The 22,777-nt window shown below is 39.2% G+C and overlaps 1 protein-coding gene across 1 annotated transcript; it reads right to left on the reverse strand.

Annotated features, from left to right (window-relative positions):
- Positions 1-267: 267 nt before the first annotated feature.
- Positions 268-16,856, reverse strand: gramd1c (GRAM domain containing 1c). The gene is made up of 18 exons (XM_053488376.1): positions 16,836-16,856; positions 15,745-15,852; positions 14,750-14,858; positions 14,470-14,570; positions 14,266-14,364; positions 14,018-14,098; positions 8,458-8,582; positions 8,202-8,364; positions 7,627-7,786; positions 7,381-7,524; positions 6,401-6,519; positions 6,176-6,318; positions 5,996-6,099; positions 4,221-4,388; positions 2,941-3,007; positions 2,230-2,349; positions 1,549-1,654; positions 268-1,340 (listed from the first exon to the last, which is right to left on the reverse strand). The coding sequence occupies exons 1-18, from the start codon at positions 16,854-16,856 to the stop codon at positions 1,272-1,274; spliced, it is 2,007 nt and encodes a 668-aa protein (XP_053344351.1). The 3' UTR covers positions 268-1,271.
- Positions 16,857-22,777: the final 5,921 nt, after the last annotated feature.

The following is a 22,777-nucleotide window of genomic DNA, read 5'->3' on the forward strand; positions in this document are numbered from 1 at the left end:
TTCTCAAATATAGCTCTTGAAAATGATCATCAGCGAATTGTAAAGACTTTGTTAAACTAATGTTGGTTTTAATGTGGATCCAGCAATTCTTAACTTTAATCATAGTGTATTACATTACTTTTTAATATGCAAGGCTCAGGAGTCATTATTGTGATGCGGTTCAGTCTGTGGGAAATTAATCAACTAGAGCAGCAACAGTCAAAGAAAAGACATTTTTCCTCTGTTGAAACAAAGTTTCTAGTGTTCATACAACTATAAGCTGCAAAATCACGACAAACATGTCTTTTTTATTTAAGGCATAAATAAACATCACACAGTTTTAAAATCTCCACGAAGAAAATGAAAAGATTTACAAGGCTTGGCTTAAAATCCTTTAAACTCCACCATCTTTGGGGAATTGCTGTGCAAAAATATTATTACGACTGTTTAAGTCTCTACAATCTGTACAATTACAAATTACAGCAAAATGTCACTTAAACAACTTACAGCTAAAATATATATATATAAAAAAAATCAAGTATAATTACACACACCTGTCCCGTTCTCGGCATCATTTATGACGTTGCTGTACATATGTATTCCTGCAGAGGAACATAAAATAATCCAGAATCTATGAATCTAGAAACTAAAAATCTGTAGTATTTATATATCTGTAATATGTCCTATACACGCAGGCAGAATATTTACCCATCATTCAACAGTGGTCAGTAGATTTTAACAGATTTACCAACATGGTAAAAAAAAAAAAAAAAAAAGTAATAATAATAAATTAGCTTAGTAATGCTCTGGTTAAGAGTGCACTAACGGAATATTTATATTTATAGTCATTATACCTGCTTACACACACACACACACACACACACACACACACACACACACTCACATAGCCCTGGAGAGAGATTATAAACAGAGGTGTTAACAATTGTGCAAATCAACAGGCAAAAACTGGATACATTCAATAATTAAGGTTGATGACTGCAAGCATTTACACAATAATCAAAAGGGAAAAGGTGACACCTGTGAATTTAAATGTACCCTGAGCTCACAATTTGCAGGGGCAACGGGCCTGCATCGCTCCCCGCTCCAGCACAAATCCCTACACGCCCGCAAACGGCTCAAAAACAACCACAGCGCAGAAGGCCTGAGGTAGAAACACCTGATGGCGGAAAGGCGTCTCTGAGGTAACAGTTGCCTACGGCGGCGTCCCATTATGTGGGCGAAACCCCTGTGGGACAAATTCTCCTGCACTCTGTGGGTCACCAGGCAGCAGGTCATAGCGGAGTAGCTGTCTTATTGGACCTGTGGAAGTTCTGCTGGAGCACCACGAGAGAGTTGCGTAACTGTGGAACGAAAGAGGAGATGTCACGAACGGCAAAAAGACAAAACCCACGGGTTTTAAAAGACCTCTCAGCGAAATATGAGACGAGATGAAGATATTTTGCACAGAAGCACTGAGGCAGATAGAATTTCCTTTGCTGAGATTGCAAAAGATTGTGCACAGAGGTAATAAAAACAAAACAAAACAAAAAATCGCTAAGCATAGCAGACCTGTTCCAGAAGGTTGATGGAGTCCTGTAGCACGGCCCTCAATAAACGCGTCTCCTCTTGGCTCCTCGGGAACGAAGGCTGTCGAGGGCCCAGGTCAGGTGCTAAGCTGAGAAAGAGGAAGAAGAAGAAGAAATTAAAATCCAAAGTCAAACACAATAAATATCCCTAAATTAAAATACTGCACTGTAAATAATGTGCGCTGATATTGCTTATTCCTGTATGCTCAAATGTTGGAGAACAAATTTTACTGTTTGCTCATAAAACTGAAAGAATAAGCTTTTTTTCCTCCTCATTTGAGACAAACTCTAGTTGTTGCAAACCCTGTACTCCCAGAATGCAATGCAGAGATGTGACGCAGTTGAACTGAGCTGCATCAGGCAAACTAGACTGAAAGTTGACAGCTCTGAACAGCCCAAATACACTAAAGCTCTGCTGCATCTCTTTGTTATGTAGAGACTCAGGTGAGAGCTAAATCATTAACGGAAAAACATTAACCAAAGTAAAATCAGTACAACATTTAAAGCGAAAGAGGAGATGGCTCAACAGAGTCACAGTGGAAGGATCAGGCAAATTTTTCATCCGATCTTGATTATGGTGCGATTAAAAATAACCTGCTTCCGTCTGAATTTGCATCATTCTCTAATACACTCTCGCTTACTTTGCATGTTGCGTGGCTCTTACCTGGGCTTGTTTTTTTCCCTCATTCGCTGCGTTGTGCTTAAGTACATTCGATGCGCTACGTCCTCCATGGCCCATAGCTTAAAGAACAGTCCCAGGTTCAGTATGGTCAGAACCAACAATCTGGGGGAAAAAATAAAAATAAAAAAAGGTAACATGGGTAAAATTACAAACCTGAACTCTAACAGCTGTTCATCTCACGAGCAGAGATTAGCATACAGACACTGATCAACAGATATTCAACCAACAGTAAAATCGCATAAACGTATACAATATATAAAATCATGTCAACAAGCGTTTCGGTAAGGAAACCTCTTCAGAGCACCACAGTGAGATTCATGTTCTCCATTTGGATCGTAGAAATGATTCATGTTTTATCGACTGTACTGTAGGTTTTCAGCATTCCTTTAGCAATGGCTCGTGGTTAGGTTCCAACATGACCACGAGCCATTTTATCACATCTGACTTCCATTTTATCTACATATTGGATTATGTGATGCTCTTACACTTTGTATTTGTTTTTTATTCTTCACTATTAAAAAAATGACATGTAAGAACCATCAACTTAATAGAAACCCATGACCGGATTCAGAAAAACTAATGAAATTCAAAAATTTAACAGCTGGTGGTATAAATAAGACACAACACGTGAGATCTTAAGCAGTCGTGGCACCTCACTGCACATGAACGATGAGTTACTGTACGCAGGCTTACATTAAGCTCATTGCAGCGATAATGGAAGTGATGTTCCACTTTTGTGTATTCTTCGTGTCTGCTGCACCTGAAATATAAGACCAAGGCTGTTATTAGTCATGCAGTTTGCTTAGTGTGTATTACCGCAAACCACACAATAAGGCATAAAGCATGGCAGGCTGTGTGCAAAAGGTGAGTGACTAAAAAAATAAATAAAATGTGCTAAAGCTACTAGTGCAGGTGAGAGAGAGACTAATTCCTTGTAATGAAATGTAACAGTGAGGCATAATTAGTGCAGGAATATAAAAAAATAAAAAGTTCTCAGTAAATCAGCACTAAGATGTTTTTTTTTAATTTATGGATTGGTTATTGTGTTCCACATTACTGATCAAAAGGTTTGAGCCCTAGCTGTGCCTTACATTTCATTCTTAATGTATTTTGTCTGGATTGTGAGAGCTTAGATGAAAGTTTTATATATATATATTCGCTAAAACTGATCCAATTATTCAGACGGCCTGATTTAAAGAAAGAAACAAAATCTTTCATTCTGCATAAACTTTGGTCAAAGTGTTTTCTTGAACATCCATATAACAGTTATGGATTTCTCAAGGTACCTTACAAAATCAGTGCATCTCAATAGACCCCTTTTTGTGGGCCGAACGAATGCCAGCTAATAAGTTTTGTTGGTTGAAAGAAATACTAGTTTATCTGAATACAGACAGTTGCTCACTCAAAAAAAAAAACGGGAATGTTAATAGAATAAGCTTACGTTAACCACCAGGACCAGATGTACGGTATATGATGAGACATCTGACCGGATTAGCTACTTCAGTTTGGCCAGATATTCACACCTGCCTGACAGAGAAACCAAGCGTGTACACTAACGGGGGATTTCTTGTTTGGATGCTTTAGTAAATGTTTGCGATCTAGAGAGTAAATTAAAGGGGTAAACCTGAGGGTGGTTATATAATAACGAGGAACATCGGGTAGTTCAGTGGGCTACTAATCGTTAGGTCTCAGGTTCAAACCCCAGCACCACCAACCAAGTTGAGAAAGGCCCTTAACTCTCATCTGCTCAGATATAAACTGAGAAAAAAAAAAAATACGTCGCTCTGAATAAGACGAGGCTCCGTTTTTTAAACAATGTGGCTTGTAATGTGAACGTAGACTAAGTGAGCCATGTGACCTCATACAGAAATATTTTCGTCGAATGTATAACTCATTAGCACTATGTTTGCAAGCTGTTCCTGCTATTCAATCATGAGGATGGAGGAAATAAAAAAAAAAGTAACCAGTCATACCGATGGAGCTTTCTCTGAGCTGCTCGGGGTCGACACTGAACTGCCTGCTGGGTCTCTTGTGATCCTGCATGGAGCGACTGAACGTCCTCCGCCTTCTACGCAAACCGCCTTTTCCAGCATCGCCAGACCCTTGGGTCAACTCCGCCTCCTCTTCAAGAAGCTCCGCCTCTGTTTTTAGAAAAGGGAGAAAAAAATTGTGCGTTTTATATAAAGCGTACCTGTACAGGAGTTAAAATATAACTCGAGCAATACTGTATATTCTCTCAACTACATCTACAGTGTACAGTATGTGGGATCACCGTGGGTGACAACTTTGACTCGTTTCTTTATACTGAGAAACGTAATAGAAGAATCAATTTAACTAGGTGTTGAAATAAGTCTCAAAATGTTTTGTCTGTGATGCGGTGTATAAGATTTTATAATAATAATGCTACTCATTTGTCTTGCACTGCCTTCAAAAAACAGACATGAGTGACGAGTTGTATTACGAGACATGTGGAATCCAAACCGGGACTTTGTCCTTACCGTCATTTACAGCCACTTTGATCCGATCACTTCTCTTAATTACTCTCCTGATAAGACTTGTTAATCGATTATCAAAATTAAAACCTAACAGCCTCGAATAAACAAATAAAGCATACTCATGTCAATGGACCTGCAGTTTGTTGTGTCAATTTAGACGACATAATGGGTAGTTCCAACCGAGTAATATGATTGGACGAGAGGAATTCCACACTTATTAACTGCTTCTAAGTAATTATGAATCGCCTCTAAACCATCCGTGTTTTTCTGTTTATGACTAACCGAGCTGCAAAACTAACTAGTTTCTAACACAAGGCGAAATCCCAAATCCCTCTCCAACCCCTGATCAAGGGCACTACTTAGTGTGTGGAACAAGGGATAATGCACTAGCATTCCGTTTTGCGCTGTTTGGGATTTAATCCCAGAGCCCTAAAGTTAGCAGAGTGGATATTCTAAAGAGGAATAATGCAATTCAATTTAATTCAATGCAATTCCATTTTTATAGCGCTTTTAACAATTGTCGTTGTCGAAAAGCAGCTTTACACAATCAAAAGAATTATGGAAGGTTGTATGAAATGTGAATGTGAATAAATCAAAATGATAAGATTGTCCCTGAGGAGCAGGGGGGACTGTGACAGTGGCAAGGAAAAACTCCCTAAAATGGTAAAGGAAGAAACCTTGAGAGGAACCAGACTCATAAATGTAGAAGCACGTATAATAATAAATGTACATATAAAGTAAATCTCGTTAATTTCGATTGTCCACCACCTCCATGGTTTATTCTGTTCACGTTTTGGCTACATAGTACCAGTAAGGATTTAAAACTACTTTCACTCCTGTTGATTACACTACCTGTCAGTCGCGGCGAGTTAGGATACGTGTTGGTGGAGCAAAATAACGGGGTAAATAAACAAATAAATCATAATCTGCTAATAATAAATAGTGTTTGTGGAACGGTTGTATAACAGAAATATTACATTTGAGGTCGTGCTGGATATCAGCACGGCTGGGACATCTTCGGCTTCAGGCTGATATTCACTACAACAGCACTCCCTCTCGTGTGATATTGCTTAATTATATACCTAAATCTCAAAAGTCTAAAGCACATAAGACAAAGTAAATCAGCTTCACAGTAAATAAGTCATGATGAACTACATCAGCAGTGGTTTCTAAGACCAAGGAGACATGTCACGCTCTGAACCCGGTCAGGAAGACTGAAGGACAAAAACCAGCAGTTAAAGTCTGACACTAACCAAGATGTCTGAAGTAGTCCTCCAGGCCGCTCCAAGAGTTTTTGGTGATAAAAGACTTAATGAATCCCCATGGCTGCTTCTTGTATTTCACATCGGTGTAAATCCTGCGCAAGAATTGATCACCAGTTAGCGTTACATCACAGCGAGAGAGCAACACAAGCTGAAAATTCCAGCGCTTACCGAAGTCTACACTTGTGCTTGGAGATGCGTATGATGCAGTAGCGATTTAAAGTGTAGAAGTAGTCGTGGTACGGAACGTCGTGCGTGTAGACTTCTGATTCCACCAAGTAGTAATGACCCTCCCTGGATTCCTTATATAGTGTCTAGAGAAAATAGTGGAATCGGTTAAAACAAAGCAGCAGACGCACAGTGAGCTTCATTAGTTCTGCCAGACTGACGACTGACCTGGTTTTCTGTTGCAGTGGTAAATTTACCCACTAGTGGGTTGGAGATGGTGATGGTGTATTTTAAGTTTCTCTTCATAGAGCCAGAGGGATCCCTTTGCCAAGATGTGGAGGTTATACCTACAAAGGGTCAAAAAAAAAAACAAGTAGGAAACTATAAGCAGCAATAATTATTATAAAAAGCATAATTTTTTTTTTCCAGTGCATAATTTTTTAGTCCAATTATATATATAATAACATTTCTGAAATGTCTATTGGATTAATGCTTGAAAATCACAATTGTACAGGTCAAACCTGGACTTTTGATTACGCAATATAACAGAACAGTTAGGAGAGTAAAAACCCTCTTTATTTCTCTATATAATCCTCTGCTCGTTCTAATGCGTTTCACTAGAGCTTGGATACCATCAAGGTAGAAAGTTTTGTCAGTATACCGAAGCCATGATCGGACTTTCTGCTTCATGTTGGCCTCCCAGGAACTCCTTTAATGGTGATGGCTTGGAGTGAGGTCGGGAATGTACGAGGGATGTGGTAATAACTCCCACTGTTCGTGTGTACACTTCCCGCAGACAGATGCGTCTCTTCTGCACGTTGGTGGCAAGGTATCCATCAATTTACAAGCATCACATGTTCCACTCACTGAATGTTCGCGGGAATGACTACAAATGGGCTCCGAGCCATCGCAGCCAGGATCGTCATTTAGGGACGTACATGCTTCTTTAAAACCTTTGCACAATTTACATGTTTTACTATGGCCAAGAGTCTCATCACCGTACTGTGCTTGATGTCTTCTGTAAGTATCAATTGCTCTTACACTTTCAGTCACAAGAAAATTCATCATAAGTCCCGGTTTGACTTGAAAATGACAAGATTTTATTTTGTTGTTGTTTTTAATAGCTTCTTGTATACAGTTATGTTCCCTTGAGCCATTTCTGACCATAAGATGACACGTGCACATGTGAATATAAAGGTGATATTCACCCGTGATCTTCCTGGCATCCATAAAGCGCTGGGCAAAATAGGAATCAGTGAAAAGCAGCTCGAACATTTTCGCCGCACTGAAACGGAACACCCTGTTCACGTACAGCCTTCCCTGAGACGCCTGGGACACATACTCTCGTTCCACTGCACAACACAGAAGGACAGAATGATTACAATAAAACAGCCACACATTACCATTTAGACACACACACACACACACAGAAAGAAAGAGAGAGAGGCTCCCACCATCCTCCAGGTCATCAGACAGGCTATTATCCGAGAGCCTGTCCTCATTGGCATTCAGATCTAAGGAGAGAGAAGAGTGCTTGGACACTCGATCATTGCTGAAGCGATCCAGGGACAGATTGGGACTGCGTGGATGAGACGGCGTGCTCCGGGCATCATCCTAAATGTGCTTACAAACACATAGTTAGGGTATAAGTGCAACAATACAAATATGCCTATCTAAAAATGTTTAACGTGTCTCAAGTTTAGCAGGAAAGGGAGTCACCAGGGACCTGCCTGATACGATATCACGATACCGATTTGATTTATATTGCGATTGTGTAAGTATTATGAATTTATAAGTATTCTGATTTAATATAAGTTTTTTTCTGTCCCAATTTTTAGTCCTTAATAAAAAAAACAAGTGTAGCATTTAAACCACACAAACTTCTAATTCAATCATTTATTATTTAACTTAAAACTAAATGAAACACAAACGCTGCATTGTTACTGAACAGCACGTGTCTGTTATTTTATCTGCCATAATTATTATTTCTACACTTAAAACAAACTGCATATCAGAAAACAAACTGTACCCCGTTTGGAGATAACGTGTTCGGCAGTCCGATGGACGACTGCGTGTCGTCTCCCTGCGGCGTCGAGGTCTCGTGTGACGTCTGCTCGATCTGAGGAAGTCGTAGAGAGGAAGGTCTCTCCAATTTTACTGCATGATCCTCTGCTTTCATGTTCAAGCTTAAACTAAAGTTTATAACAAAATTAATAAATAAATCGCTTTCACACCATCATAAAGCCAACATGTTTATAACATATTACAGCACGTGGTCGACTCACCTGGGCTGAGTCTGTGCAACTGTATCTAATGTCATCGGCATACCATCCATCTCCTCCTGGCTCAACCCCAAGTCATTGCCATAATGCTGTTTGACCATCTGCCACAGCTCTTGCCTGGTCAGTCGCTAAAGAAACAACAAACAACAAAATGAGCTGATCGACCTGCGCAACAAAAGCCTGTTGTCTCCCTGGTAATGTTTGTCTGATCTAGCCTTTACTCAACACCCGTCACAACCCACCTTTCTTTCCTGATTTAAGCTCAAGCTTAAAAAAAAAAAAACACACCCAACCTGTTTAAGATGTAATGATCTATTGTGTCGTTTAAAGTGAAAGTCACGTTAAATCAAGTTTGTTAAGCACTCTCGAATGCCTTCACATCTGGATTTTAACGTGCGATAGCATCAGATCAGAATTCACTTTAGTAAAAATATACTCCTAAAAATAAGGTTTTTTTTTTTTTTTTACACCTTTTGATTTGGAAAGCCTAACACATACAACCAAACATACAGGACAACCTACTGTACATTACAGATCTGACGGTGTTTTTTTTCTACTGATTTCAAATGCCTTTCACTGACAACAAGACCATCAGGAAAGCTAAAACATCTGGATAAAGTAAAAAAAAAAAAAAAAAAAAAAAAAAAGCAAGGAATGTAAGGAAAATAATCATGCACAACTGAACGGTTTGATCTGGTCTGTCACAAAGTTGATTATTTGTCCATTCTGAAGTGTATGATTATTATTATTATTTTCATGCCACAGCAATTTTTTAACAGCTCATTTTTTTCATTTAATACAGAAATCAGCATCATTCATCTTTCGACTGCTCAGTCACACGGTCGCCACAGTGAACTATCTGATCGTCACACAACTTGATTTTACCCTGGACGGCCTTCCTGACGCAACCCTCCTATTTAATCCAGGCTTGGGTTTGGACACTGACTGGGAATCGAACCCAAGTAAGGTGAAACACCTACCAGTGAGCCACAAAAGCCCTCTTTTTATACATTTATAGTTCCAGTTAATTATGTGTATATGTAAAGGGTGGTTGTGGCTCAGTTGGTTAAGGCTGTGGGTTACTGATCGGAAGGTTGGAGGTCCAAACCGCAGTACTACCAAGTTGCCACTATTGAGCCCATGAGCAAGGCTCTTAACCCTATCTGCTCCTGGCTGACTCTGCACTCTGACCCCAGCTTCCTAACTGGGATATTCGATAAAGATAATTTCAGTGTGCGTATAAAAAGAGTGTGTTAATCTTAACATTTCAGCTGAACCAACCTCAGAGCTGCTGCTATAGAAAATTCATTAACAACTTCCAAAAATATAATAGGACAAATCCTTAATATGGCTTTTTTCAACCTGGCTACTTTTTTTGTTTGTTTTTGTTTAACAGTTTCAGGGAAACAATAGAAGCACATTTATGCAAACCACTGCACTGATTAACAAACTAGATTTTTTTTTTTTTTTTTTTAAGTAGTTATTAAAGAAGAAAGGGGAGTGGTGGCTCTAGGTTATCGATTTGGGGATCTAAGGATCCTGGTTCGAGCCCTGCCATCAGTGGGTTGCCACACCCTACATATACTACCCAGTCACTGCATAAAGTGCCGGTCACAAGCCTGGATAAAATGCGAGGGCAAAAACCTGTGCCAAGTTGTTTGATGATCAGATGGTCCTCTGTGGTGAGCCCTCATTGTGAGTAGCCGAATAAATATAGAGTTAATAAAAAAGAAGGAAAGTGGAATCTCTGATACAAAAAAACAAACAAACAGGCTTTGTGTGTATGTCAGGGACACATTAAATACACTCAACAACCTGAAAGAACACAATACTGATATCCTACAATCACATCGGCCAACTTCAGGGTTATTGTTTGAATAATATCACGGTTCTTGAAACAATCAGGGTGTATTAAAACACACACACGCACACGCACACACACACACACACACATACACAGAGGTATAACCAGTTTTTTCTTTTTCTTTTAAACACAGTTTGATTAACATCAAACAATGACTAATGTGTGTTTTTATTTCATTTTTTTGAAATAATATAACTTTAGTAGTCGTCATCATTATATTCTGGATTCAAGTTTAAAGTCAAACTTGTGGTGGTCAGGGCTCTCTGTCTCTCTCTGTATTTGAAATCCAGCACAGTTTAACCATTGTCCTTCGCTTAACAATCTGTATTTAGGATCAGCAGACATGTAGGAAAAGGAACCTAACTCAGACTGAGAGTAAACCAGCTGCTCTTCCCTGTTCTGGCGTCAAGAGCACCTGCTTTAAAACAAACAGCTGTATATATTTTAAATTATATACTAATATATATATATATATATATATATATATATATATATATATATATATATATAAATCAATTACAGGGAACTTTAAAAGTGTCAAATAACCTCAATCTCAATCGAACTTGATTAAAAAGAAAACCTTTTTCTACAAAGCATCAAAAACTGGAAACAATGTTCCAACATCAAAAGTAAACAAACATCAAACAATCAACATGAAAGACACGCGCACAACAACAACAACAACAGAGCGTGCCGTTTAAATTACAACATTCCCAAAACATGTAGTAAACAGATAAATATTAATGACAACATGTTAGATTGTTTTAAGTGAGCTTTACTTACGAACAAGTGCTTCAGGGAGGGAAAAACGCGCTTGCTACCTGTCGCTGGCCTTCAAATAAACGAAACTGACCTTTGTAACTAAAACACCCGGGATCACTCCCAAACCGCGCTCTACGCCCTGTGTTCATGCGCTTCTTAGAGAACGAGGTGACGTGATGAACACCCTACGTAGCAAACTGCACGTCCAATAGAAAGGATTTTGGGACCGAGCGCCAGTTCTGATCGTGTAACCAACCAGGAAGCCTTTTCTGGCGCTGACTCTCAGGTTGCCAGATTGACTGCTCTCACTTCACGAGTTAATTATTTCATAAAACTTGAAACTAATTACCCATGTCTAATCTTAACCCGTTTGCTAATTAAAACCAAAAGCTATGCTAACGTTCTTATTAGCGTAAAGTATGCAAATTAGCTTGTCATATAGGATGTTTATGTGCATTTTTACAAACATATAAAGTGCTCAGGATTGTGCACACAACCTGAATATGCAAAATGATGAACTGAGTTTTATTTCAGGTGGCATGGTGGCATGGAGGTTAGCACCATCGCCTTGCACCTTCCGGGGCGATTCCCCCCTCGGGTCTGTGTGCGTGGAGTTTCCACGTTCTCTCAGTGCTCGCTGGGTTTCCTCCGGGTACCCCAGTTTCCTCACACAGTCCAAAGATTAGGTTAATCCGTGTTACCAAATTGCTCGTAGTGAGTGAGTGTATTTTATAGTTCTGCATTTTTGTAAAAAACCCAAATGCACAGTTTAAAGTCTGAAGTCTCCCAGTTAACACACACCAGCAAGGCTTCAGTATAAGCATATACTGTACTTTTGATTTTAATTGCTATTGACCTATGTTGTTCTGCCAGCACAGATCTGTACCGCTTGGGTTTCAAGGGATTTATTAATATAGCTATTCTTGCTTGGCGATAACAAGTGTTGAAACTTGAATTAAAGTAATACTCTGTAAAATACAACTTCTAACCCCTCAGAGGCCTAACATTGAACATAGGAGCTGACAGAAAGCCTTGTTTTATTATGCAAAGCAGAAGGACACACCCAGAGAGTCTGCTGAACTTTACATTCTGTCGGCTGTTTTGTGTGAAACTCCCGTCTAAAGTGATTGTGGTTTGTTTTTCCCACTTTTACGTCGCTGCTTCTCAGTCAACACTATGACCTAACTCTGGGTTCAACATGATTGGGGGGAAAGGGGGGGTGTCTCTACCAATGTAGGAGTGTCTGATTTATTTATTTATTTATTTGCAAATATGCTTTTTTATTGTTGGTCTTTTACCATTTGCCTCTTTTAATTGTGTATGCACTTTTTTATTGCTTGCGCCTGAAGTTACTTAAGAATGATGGATTGGATGCAACCAAGTCTAACACAGGCGCGGTGGGAATGTTACTGTTTGCTTTCCAATTACATTAAATCAGGAAATTCACTTTGTCACATTTTTATAACAGAATTAAAATTTTATTTACTTAAAATTGTCATTATTATGAATATTTTTATATTTAGAGAGTAATTTGTATTACTCTCATTAAGTTCCCCCACCACTCCAAATTACACCTATGAGTCCACACAGCACTCACTGGTTTAATCACCTTTATTATGGGGAAGAATAAATATTATTTTCTTATAACATGATGTTAAATGAATTATAGGTGCATTATGTAAGTTCTGTCTTTATTGTAAGTTCTTTATTGTAAGTTCTTGGCTTTATTGTATCTATATATATATATATATATATGATTGAGTGAGAGGTTTGTAACTAGGTGATGTATTGTGATATATTTAAGATCAAAATGTTTAATGGCTGAATAATTCAAATTTAATTAAAATAGATATCTTGTTTAAAAAATGTTTAAAAAAGTGGCACTAAGCAATCAAAGTAGAATTCACACAGCAAAGCAATTTGAAATATTTTCACGTGCTCAGCATGAATTTTCCTTTTTTGCAAAGTCATGCACATTTAAATGATGAAAATGATGCACTATTTGCATGTCTGTTTCATATTTATTTTGTACCTTAACAGTCCCAAAATGCATTTGATGTATCTCATTTCATGTATACACAAAAATCAAACAGAGTTAAAAAAGGGTTAATAAGATAACCTTCTCCTTCATCCTTAAGTTGTTGGATTTAAAGTATTAATTTGTGTCAGTTTTTGCTCTTAAGGCCATCCCCGTTCACACCTACACCTTTGTTTATGAAGCTCCGCCCACCACAATATACTCTGTCTCTACAATTAGTGATTGACTAGAGCCACATTCCAAAAACATTCTTAACACTAAAAGTATTTGCCTCAGATCAATTTCTACAAAGGTTTCTAAAGTTAAAAAATAATCCTAATCCTAGCCCAGATCATTGTCATGACATTTGCACCACATTTAAAAAGCATGAATGGGAAAATCTAACCAGAACCAGAACCTAACCCTTCAATGCTGGCCAGTAATGGGCTGATCACGGTGTTCAATATCGTTCATGCATTCATCATTAGTAACCACTGTTTATGGTTGGTTCAGGATCAGGAGATTACGCCAGTAATACTGGGTGTGAGGCAGAAATACGCCGAGGATGGGCCACCTGTACACTACAGGGATGTTTAAAGGAGCTGAAACACTCATGATGAGATCGTGTAAAGAAAACAGTAACCTAAACTCAGGATATGAACCAGAGACGCTGGACCTATAAGGCGGAAACAGTTGATGATACATCACCGTCTCGGCCCATGCTTAGTATCAAAAAGCTATAAAATATTTCTAAGGTACTAAGGTGCAGCTGGCATTTGAGATTACTCAGACCTCGATCAGAGTAAATGTTTTCAAACCGAACCTGTTTTACATCTAATTACAAAGGTTGACTCAATCAAAATGTACAATCTATTTTTATACAGAATGCCTTATTTGTTGAGGAACACATCAGCGCTTACCTTCTCCATCAGAAAATTCTGCCATATCCGGAAAATGCTCTGGTAACTTTTCTCCCTTGCGGAAAAAGACGTGAAGAAGATCTAGAGGTGTGGAAGCAGTATCACAAAAAAACACAAAGTTTATAAAAAACTTTAATTTTAAAATAAAAAAAATAAACAAAATCCCAAGTACAACCTCATAGGCATCATAAACATTAATTGGACAGTAATGTGCAGTTTAGTGGTTTCTATTGGTGGTTTCATTTCACCTTGTCTGTGTTGGTCTGGGTGATCTGAATGGCGTTTGGTATCAGTCGAGCTGTCTTCTCCCTCGAAATGGATGTGATGTCTTTCATTTTCACCATTATCTAAAAGAAATGACATTAAAATAACTCCCTAGTTTGGATTACTTTGTAGCAAATCTTCAGTCTAAGCGAAATCATAGTCAAATGATTATTTTTTATTTCTCTTACCTTCGTTCCCCGAAAGACATTACTGTAGAAACAGATCCAGTTTTCTGTCAGGAATATGCGTCCTTGCAGTAAAATTTCTTTTTGCAGTGCACAGCTGTATTCTGGGGGGGGGGGGGGGGGGGGGTTAGAGATATAAAACGACACTGTATAATATAAACACATTCTAGTGCATTAATACCTCTGTAATCCAACTAGGGACAATGGAGGCTAATAGTGACCAGTGTATTCATTCTCACGTCGAGGTGCCAATTAGCCCAATCTGCATTGCCTTATTACTCACCTACTATAAGTCGTTCTGTCTCAGACACTTCTTTAAAAGCCTTCCTGAACTCTTCACTTCTCTGTTTGTAACTGGTTGTGGATGATTGTGGGGTTACACTACTCACTCCCTGAAAGGGTAAATAAATGAATACAAATGTCAAGGAAAATGTTTACATTTTTTTTTGATTCTTCAATTAAATTATAAGTCACATTTTGTCATACATACAGGTAGGTAGAGTTCCTGCCTCACAGCTACATAGATCCATGGTAACCCTGACCGAAATGTAAAGCTTACTGAGGATGAATTAAGGGATGAATAAATAACTAAATGAATAAACGAACAATGAGACTAAAAATACACCCTGAAGCAAGACCAGACCAACTCTGAGCACCATGCACAGGCGCATTTGCACCTAGGGGCGATTCTCTTCGCCCATCAATGTACTAGCACGTCTTGAAGGGCGTAAGGAAATCAGAGGATCAAAAGTAAGGTGACATTTACACAAGGAGAAAATTAAACTCCACGCAGACTATCTTCTCGAGCCGGGGTTGAATTTGTGACTGCGAAGTTTTTAAGTTTTTTTCCCCTTGCTCATATTTGAAAAAGGTCATATTTAAATTCAACATGATTTTTTAAATTCCTATAATTTGTGAGATAAATAAACAGATAGTTACTTTATTGATCCCGTAGGAAATTCCAGACTTTATAAATTTGTATTAATTACATGTAATATCTAAAATCCAGATCTTTATAAATGGACAAAACATACATTTAATATCTAAATTCCACAAATTGTCTTTTTTTTTAAAATAACTACAGTATGTGCATCTGGGACTTTAAATATTTTAAAATCTAAAATTTCTTTCCTTCTATGTAAAAGCAAAGCTCATACCACAAACCAGCTGAAACATGGCCTGTCCAATGTAATCGAGACGTGCTTTCTCCCTCAAATCAAATCTAAACTGTTAACCTCTAATTCTATTAACTATTAACTATTTAAATCTAAAGTTCACCTCATGCTCGTCTAAGGTGACTCGGACGTCTCCGGCCGGGCTGCTCTCCCCCGTGCAATCAGGGCCTGTTGTTGATTTCGTTACATGGGACATCTTCCTGTCAGCTTGCTGAAGAAGCAAAACCACACCAGGCTTGATGGAGTTTCAGCAAAAGTTTAAACACAAGCTAGATCTCAATGCGCTCTTTTAGCACAGTATGACGAGTCCTTAAGCTATGCAAAGTACACTGCTCTAATTGACACAGGTAAAACCCAGAACACAAAGAAGAAAACTGGCTCATCCTGTCCCGTGACTTGTCTCCAAAAAAAAGGCTTGAGTTACTCCAGTGAAGATTAAACAGACAAATCCTATTAACACCTGCAGTGTATGTGTTTGTTCAGCTGGAACCAGATGAAGTGTTACAGTAAACTTATTACACTCTAAGGTTGCAATTCAAGGGACTTAAGCACCTGAAAACGTCTGCACACCCCGAATTCACCTGTGCAAGAAAACCAGCAGAATAAAAAGCAGATAATAATTGTGATTGTCTGGATTATAATTGTGTAATATGTCATTATTGCATACCCCCTGCATACAGTTGGCCACTAATAGCTCGTTTCATGGTCACCAGATCAGCTCAAACAGTCCAGCTTTAATCAAATCACTACACTCAGGAAAGACTTTAAAAGCACATCTAAATGAAAAACTATCTAACATTTCAATATCAAAATGCAATAAAAGTAAAATAAAAACAAAAACAGATGTATAAGTACTTCCAATGTTTCCTGGATGGTTGGTTCTATGTTAAACTGCTCAGCAATGAAAAGGAAAGTTCTCCTACCTGTTTTTACCTAAAAACCAAATGTGATCCAAATGTCGAAAAATAAAACAATATGGAAGCATAGGTTCTAAGTGATGTCTACAAGTGAAATGCTGGAGCGTTGCTGGGTTAGAAGCGTGTCCTCACCTGGCGACAAGTGTGTCACCTGGCCCAACCCAGGAGGGCCCAGGGGCTCAGGAGGGAACACACTATTCTCTTGTCATATTCTGCATTTAGATAGATTTTCACACATTTCATTATTTATCTATATCGATTACATTTTATGTCTTACCTTCATTTCCAATAGATGCATTTACATATTTGATGGATCTTGGATCTAAAACCTATTTTTATACTTTCATGTTTTTTTCCCCCCTTAGTGTTAAGTTATGAATTAAGCAGGTATTTACTCATACTTAAGCTCATACACATGGATAAGAGCAGTATATAAACAGGAAATAAAGGACACCCATTCATTATGTCACATACATGTACAGTGAGAGTCCCAGGACACTGGACTCGATGAGCAGGATTCCTAAACGAAAGCTAGAAATGCAACTAAACCAGTTTAGTTCAGTATGACTCACAAAAAAAAAATCTCAGCAACAGTTTAGAAATATTTTAGAATTTTGTCCTTTTATGGCATTCAGTCCATTCTTTTATTTTATTAGAACCTGGACACACCTGGATACACCCTGGACGTGTCTTCAGTCACAACATGGCAAATAAAAAACAGACATTTTGACTGGGTTAAACTAAACCTTGTGGACTCGAGAACAAGTCAGTCTATAAATAACAAAAGTTTAGCCCCTGGACAGTAGATATATAACCAAGACCCAGCTCACTAGTTTGACAGATTTTTTTTTGAGTCTTACACTCCCTGCAATTGTATCACTAAAGAGCGTTATTTTGGATTGCACAGAGATCCAGGGTAAAAACCCAAAAGCAATGACTTAGGCAGGAATTTTAGACGTGGTGAAACCTGGAGGTGCCTGTATGGCAAAGGAATTACTGACATCACCAAAATTTTGAAGATTTTGATGTCATTCCACCCTTGGAAAGAGCAACCAAAGATATATCTCCTTTGAGACCTCAGTGGGAAAAAGGTTTAACAGACATGTTTATTAAAGGTATATGCGATTGCTTACTGGTGGCACAGTGGCTTAGTAGTTAGTGGTTGCACCTCCAGGGTCTGGGTTCAAATCCCACTTTGGGATCGGTGTGCATGTTCTACCTGTGGTTGGTGGGTTTCCTCCCACAATCCAAAGACATGCAGATTAGGTTAATTAGTGTTCCCAAATTGCCCATGGTGTGTAAATGCGGGTATGGATGTTGACTGGAGGTCCTATCATGGTTGTAAAAATGGGAATTAATACAATGGTAATGACCATTGGCCTTCACTCCTCATACTACAGACTATATGGGTGGATGCATGTTTTGCACGTTGCTTACTGCTCTCACACCACCATGGGATAATTTTAAAAGGATCTTGACATTTGACACAACAGTCAGAACTGAAGTGCCAAAAATAGTTTAGTATTTAGTTCTACGTGCAGAATGTAGTGTTTTGTACTTTAGCTGTATTTACACACAATGGGTACATGATATTGTTGCCTGTTGGTAGCCATATCAACTGGGAAATTCGCTGAAGTGAGAATGAGGAACTATCAGGTTGTTTTTGGATCCACTGTGGAGGAAATAAGTTTGGCAATGGAACTGGCACAACTTGGTGACATCATTGTTTTCCCTGAAGGATGACGGCTATTAATGAAAAAAAAAAACTTATTGTCAAAGACTGACAATGAAGAGACCTTCAATCTTGGTCTTAGTTGACAGACATCCACCCTGTCATAATTCAGTTTGTGAACCTACAGTACAGCATCTCTGGAAGTTCTGGTATGTTGTAATTATATAGCAAAAAGACTAAAGACCACATTGCGGATTGGGCGTTGTGATGTCATTCTGTGTTGTTGTTTGTAGCCAGCACAAACTTCATCTGCTCTAGCAGTCAGGGGCACATGGCCTATTTGCTCTGTATTCCCTTATTATTATTATTATAATTATTATACATATTTTATTTGTATATGTATTTATGGTAAAACGTTGTTGTGGGACAAAATGCAGCAGCGATTTTCATGATTGTAACAGTAAAAATAGACAAAATAACTTTCCTAACCGCTTTCCTGTTGTGCTGAGAGTGTAGACCTAAGTATATACACAAAAGGACATTATTAATTGTCTTTAATTTGTTAATAAAACGTTTCTGCTGCTGTTTATTCATGGACATTACACACTCACTTATCGTCTATACCACTTTATCCTGTATACAGGGGATATAGCAGAGGGCCTAGAGCCTATCCCAGGAGATTTAGGGCACAAGGTGGGGTACACCCTAGAATGGGTGCCAATCTATCACAGGGAAACACCAATTAGTCTAATTTACATGTCTCTGGACTGTAGGAGGAAAGTATCCAGAGGAAACCCACCAAGCACGGGGAGAACATGCAAGCTCCATGGAGTCCTGAGGTGGGAATCGAACCCTGACCCCGCAAGTCGACAGTGTTAACCCCTACATCACCATGCTGCCCACTCGAGATTACACATTAAGGCAAAATTATATATATCAATAACATCTGTACACATTTTGCACATGTTTGCCTCCGTACACATTAGTTTGAGTTACTGTTTTAGCGCTGTTTTCCGTCCCTCTTCTGCGCCTGCGAGATACATAGCGACACTTCACTTTTCAGTCACTAGATAGCAGTACTGCACAATACGACCATGAATAATAAAACGTCCTGTAGTGTGGTTGGTTTTACTTAATATCTGAGCAACCCCATACAATCTTAAATATTGATTTAAATTTCCTTTTCTTAAGTTATTTAAACATTAGTGTAGGAACCTCTGTAGTCCATCGTGGAGGCCCATGGTGATCCCCTTTGCATTTATTCACTTTTTTTTGTTGCCTAATCTGCATGTCTTCGGACTGTAGGAGGAAACCGCGTACCAGAGTGCAAGCTCCACACACACACACACACACACAGACCCAAGGCGAGAATCAAACCTTTGACCCTAGAGATGTGAGGCCACAGTGCTAACCACTAAGCCTGCATATGGGGGAGATTTATACAATTACAATGAAAAATATACACTGCAACCATATTCTCCACAAAGAAATAGTAATGTTTATCACATATATGGTTATGCATTATGTAGTACATGGCATCTATTAGTGGGGTTGTTTTGTAAGCACAAGCAAATTGCAACTTAATATGTAGCCTAGAAGAGAATTTAACATTTATTTTGGACTTTTCACAAAATCATTGCTGGCTACTTGAGGATCTTTATTTATTTCTTTATTTAAAAGAAACAAAAATACACAGTTTTATGTAAATTATCTATTTATTTCAATCATATTGAAATCCACAATGGTCCCATCAAAGTGTGTGTGGGTGTTGGTGGGGGGGGGTCATGGGAGTATATTTGCTCTGTTGTCAGGGGTTGGTGGGTTTTGGCGTGGGGTTGGGGTCTTGCCTCTTGCCCTGTTGTCAAGGGATTGCCAGGGGGTCATGGGGTCACACAGTCTTCATAGGGCAGTGGAGTTTTGGGGGTTCTTGTCCTAATGCACCGATGACAGGGGCCAGGGTGTCTCCACATCATTGCTGGAGTCATTCCATCATCAGTGGATATCAGGTGCTACCATTGGATGATTGGGTGTTGAGGGGACACCCCATCATTGGGAGGTTCAGGGTTCAGCTCTTTGGCCATATGCTTCAAATCTACTTGTTAGTAACCTGGTTTATTCTATGCGTGTTTGCTGTCTCATCTGGTCCTGAGTCCTTATTGTATTAAAGTGTGATTTTATTACTTTTATTTTCTATATTTTATGAGGCTGTTACGACCCCTTAGTCTAGGGTTCGGGGCCGCAACAAAAGATAAAATTAAAAAAAGATCCCTTTTCAACCAGGTTTAAGTGTGCGTGGTCTTTTATTTTCTTCTCTTGTACACACACACACACACACACACAGGAAGCTCTTGGCTTCAGGGTTGGGCCAAGGCCAAAACAATAAACAAAACCCCTCCCTATCTCCTCCCGTAAGTTAACTAACCTATAGAAAAAAGAAACTATTAACAAAATACATAAGTCTAACCTAACTCCCTAACTAAACACAAAACAGGAGAAAACGGGTTTTAAAGAAAATGGCACCCAACCCCTACTGCTTCCAAAGAGAAAAAAAAGTATATACAAACAAACAGAAGACTATTTACAATATTTACAACAAAAGAGAACAAAAACATAAAGAATGAAACAAAACACTTAACCCAACTCACAAAAATACCGGCGCGACCCAACAGTTTGCATACAACAGCCAACACAATCCACATCTCAAAAACACAACAGCACGCGCTTCCGGCTTTCACCGGCCAGCTTAAAAGGACGTGCTTCTCCCAGGCCAGCCAATCCCGTCGCACGTCACGGCACGCTTAATCAGGGCGGGGCTTCCCATAGCAAGGAGAGCGAGGGAGAGAGAGAAAGGAAGGGAGAGAGAGAGAGCGGCACCAGCAGCCACGCACGCACACATACGTGCACTACACCTGCACGTAACAGTCACTTAATGTAGATGATCTGAGGGGACGTTCTGATATGGTACATCATCAGTAACACCCCAACGCTGACTGTTAAACTGGCACTATGGCTAAAAAAGACTGACGATGATTCTGTAGATTTTGTAGCAACCCAGAAGGATGTTTGCAGCAGTAGTTATCCTTGCCATCCACCATTTTAACCCTCTCTTTTCATCTGTGCATTGGGAAGTCTGACCCATGTTGATTACATAATAAGGTCCAAAATGCTGGTACACAATTTGCTGTTGTCGTATAAGAACGACTGTTTGAGGATCTCTTGCAATATTCAGTGTTGTATGCATCACCAGAGAAGTGTTTTACGATTTTTCTTCAGAATGTCAGCTGATGCCTGGGTGGTTTATTTCAATTGTATTGAACTTGTTTGTGTTAATAGTTTAAATTTCAAGAAAATTTGTTTAACAGGTTTCAAGTTAGATTGGTTGAGTACTGTAAGTCACTTTCACTGAACATACTGTACATAAATAGTTTGCATTAATATTTGAAATTTCATATTTTACCCCATGATGGGGGGGGGGGGCTTCAGGGTCACCCCATGATGGGGGGGGGGGGGGGGGGGGCTTCAGGGTCACCCCTATGGGGGGGGGGGGGCTTCAGGGTCACCCCATGGTGGGGGGGGGGGCTTCAGGTTGACCCCCAAATATTATAGGGGGGCACCCTATTATTAGAGGGGTTCACAGTCGCTCCATAAAGGGAGGGGCTCCCCATCATCTGGGGGTGGTGGTGGTCTGCAGTCACTAATACCAGATTGCAACAGACACCGCTCTTTTACTAATACTGATTTTTTTGTGTGAACAATGTCATTTAATGAATAAATCATTGCATACTTGCAACTGCTTACCTGTAGTTTTAAAATATTATTTTTAATAAACCTATCTTTCCTAATTCACTCAGTTTATGCAAAAATTCAGTTTATGATATGAATGTTTTTTGGGTTTGGAGGGGAAACCCAGAGCCTTTGACCCAAATACAAGTGAACAGTCAAATCTCATTACACATTGTAACCAGACTTTATGTGCAACATTCAGGAATTTCTAGTTTTGCAGTTATGTCACTAACATCTGTTAGTATGGCTTGTTGCTGTTATAGGTTGGGTGTGGTAAAACTGTGTCTGCTATATGTCATTATCATACTCCAGCGCTCTACTTTCAAAAGAACGACTTCCCACCTTACTTGGTTGAAAAGACCAAGTAAGGTGGCAAACTTTTGACCCTAGAGATGTGAGGCCACAGTGCTAACCCCTAAGCCTGCATATGAATAGAAGAAAGAATATCCAATTATTTGTCACATGTACTTTACAGCACGGTGAAATGTCTTCTTCGCATATCCCAATTAGGAAACTGGGGTCAGAGCGCAGGGTCAGCCAGCTTACAGCGCCCCTGGAGCAGATAGGGTTAAGGGCCTTGCTCAAGGGCTCAACAGTGGCAACCTGGCGATGCTGGGGCTCGAACCCCGACCTTCCGATCAGTAGCCCAGTAACACACAGCCTTAACCGACTGAGCCACCAATTACAATGAAAAATATACACTGCAACCATATTCTCCACAAAGAAATAGTAATGTTTATCACATATATGGTTATGTATTATGT

The sequence above is a fragment of the Clarias gariepinus genome, chromosome 26 (assembly GCF_024256425.1).
Source record: "Clarias gariepinus isolate MV-2021 ecotype Netherlands chromosome 26, CGAR_prim_01v2, whole genome shotgun sequence".
NCBI lineage: Eukaryota > Metazoa > Chordata > Actinopteri > Siluriformes > Clariidae > Clarias > Clarias gariepinus.

What these genes read in the sequence shown, in the direction of transcription:
- gramd1c (XM_053488376.1), bottom strand. Translation starts at nt 16,856, where the DNA reads ATGCATCTATTGGAAATGAAG. An exon ending in CCCAGACCAACACAGACAAG is followed by an intron (nt 14,099 to 14,265) that starts GTGAAATGAAAC and finishes CCACACCTCTAG; the next exon opens with ATCTTCTTCACGTCTTTTTC. An exon ending in AGGGAAAAAAACAAGCCCAG is followed by an intron (nt 1,655 to 2,229) that starts GTAAGAGCCACG and finishes CCTCTTTCTCAG; the next exon opens with CTTAGCACCTGACCTGGGCC.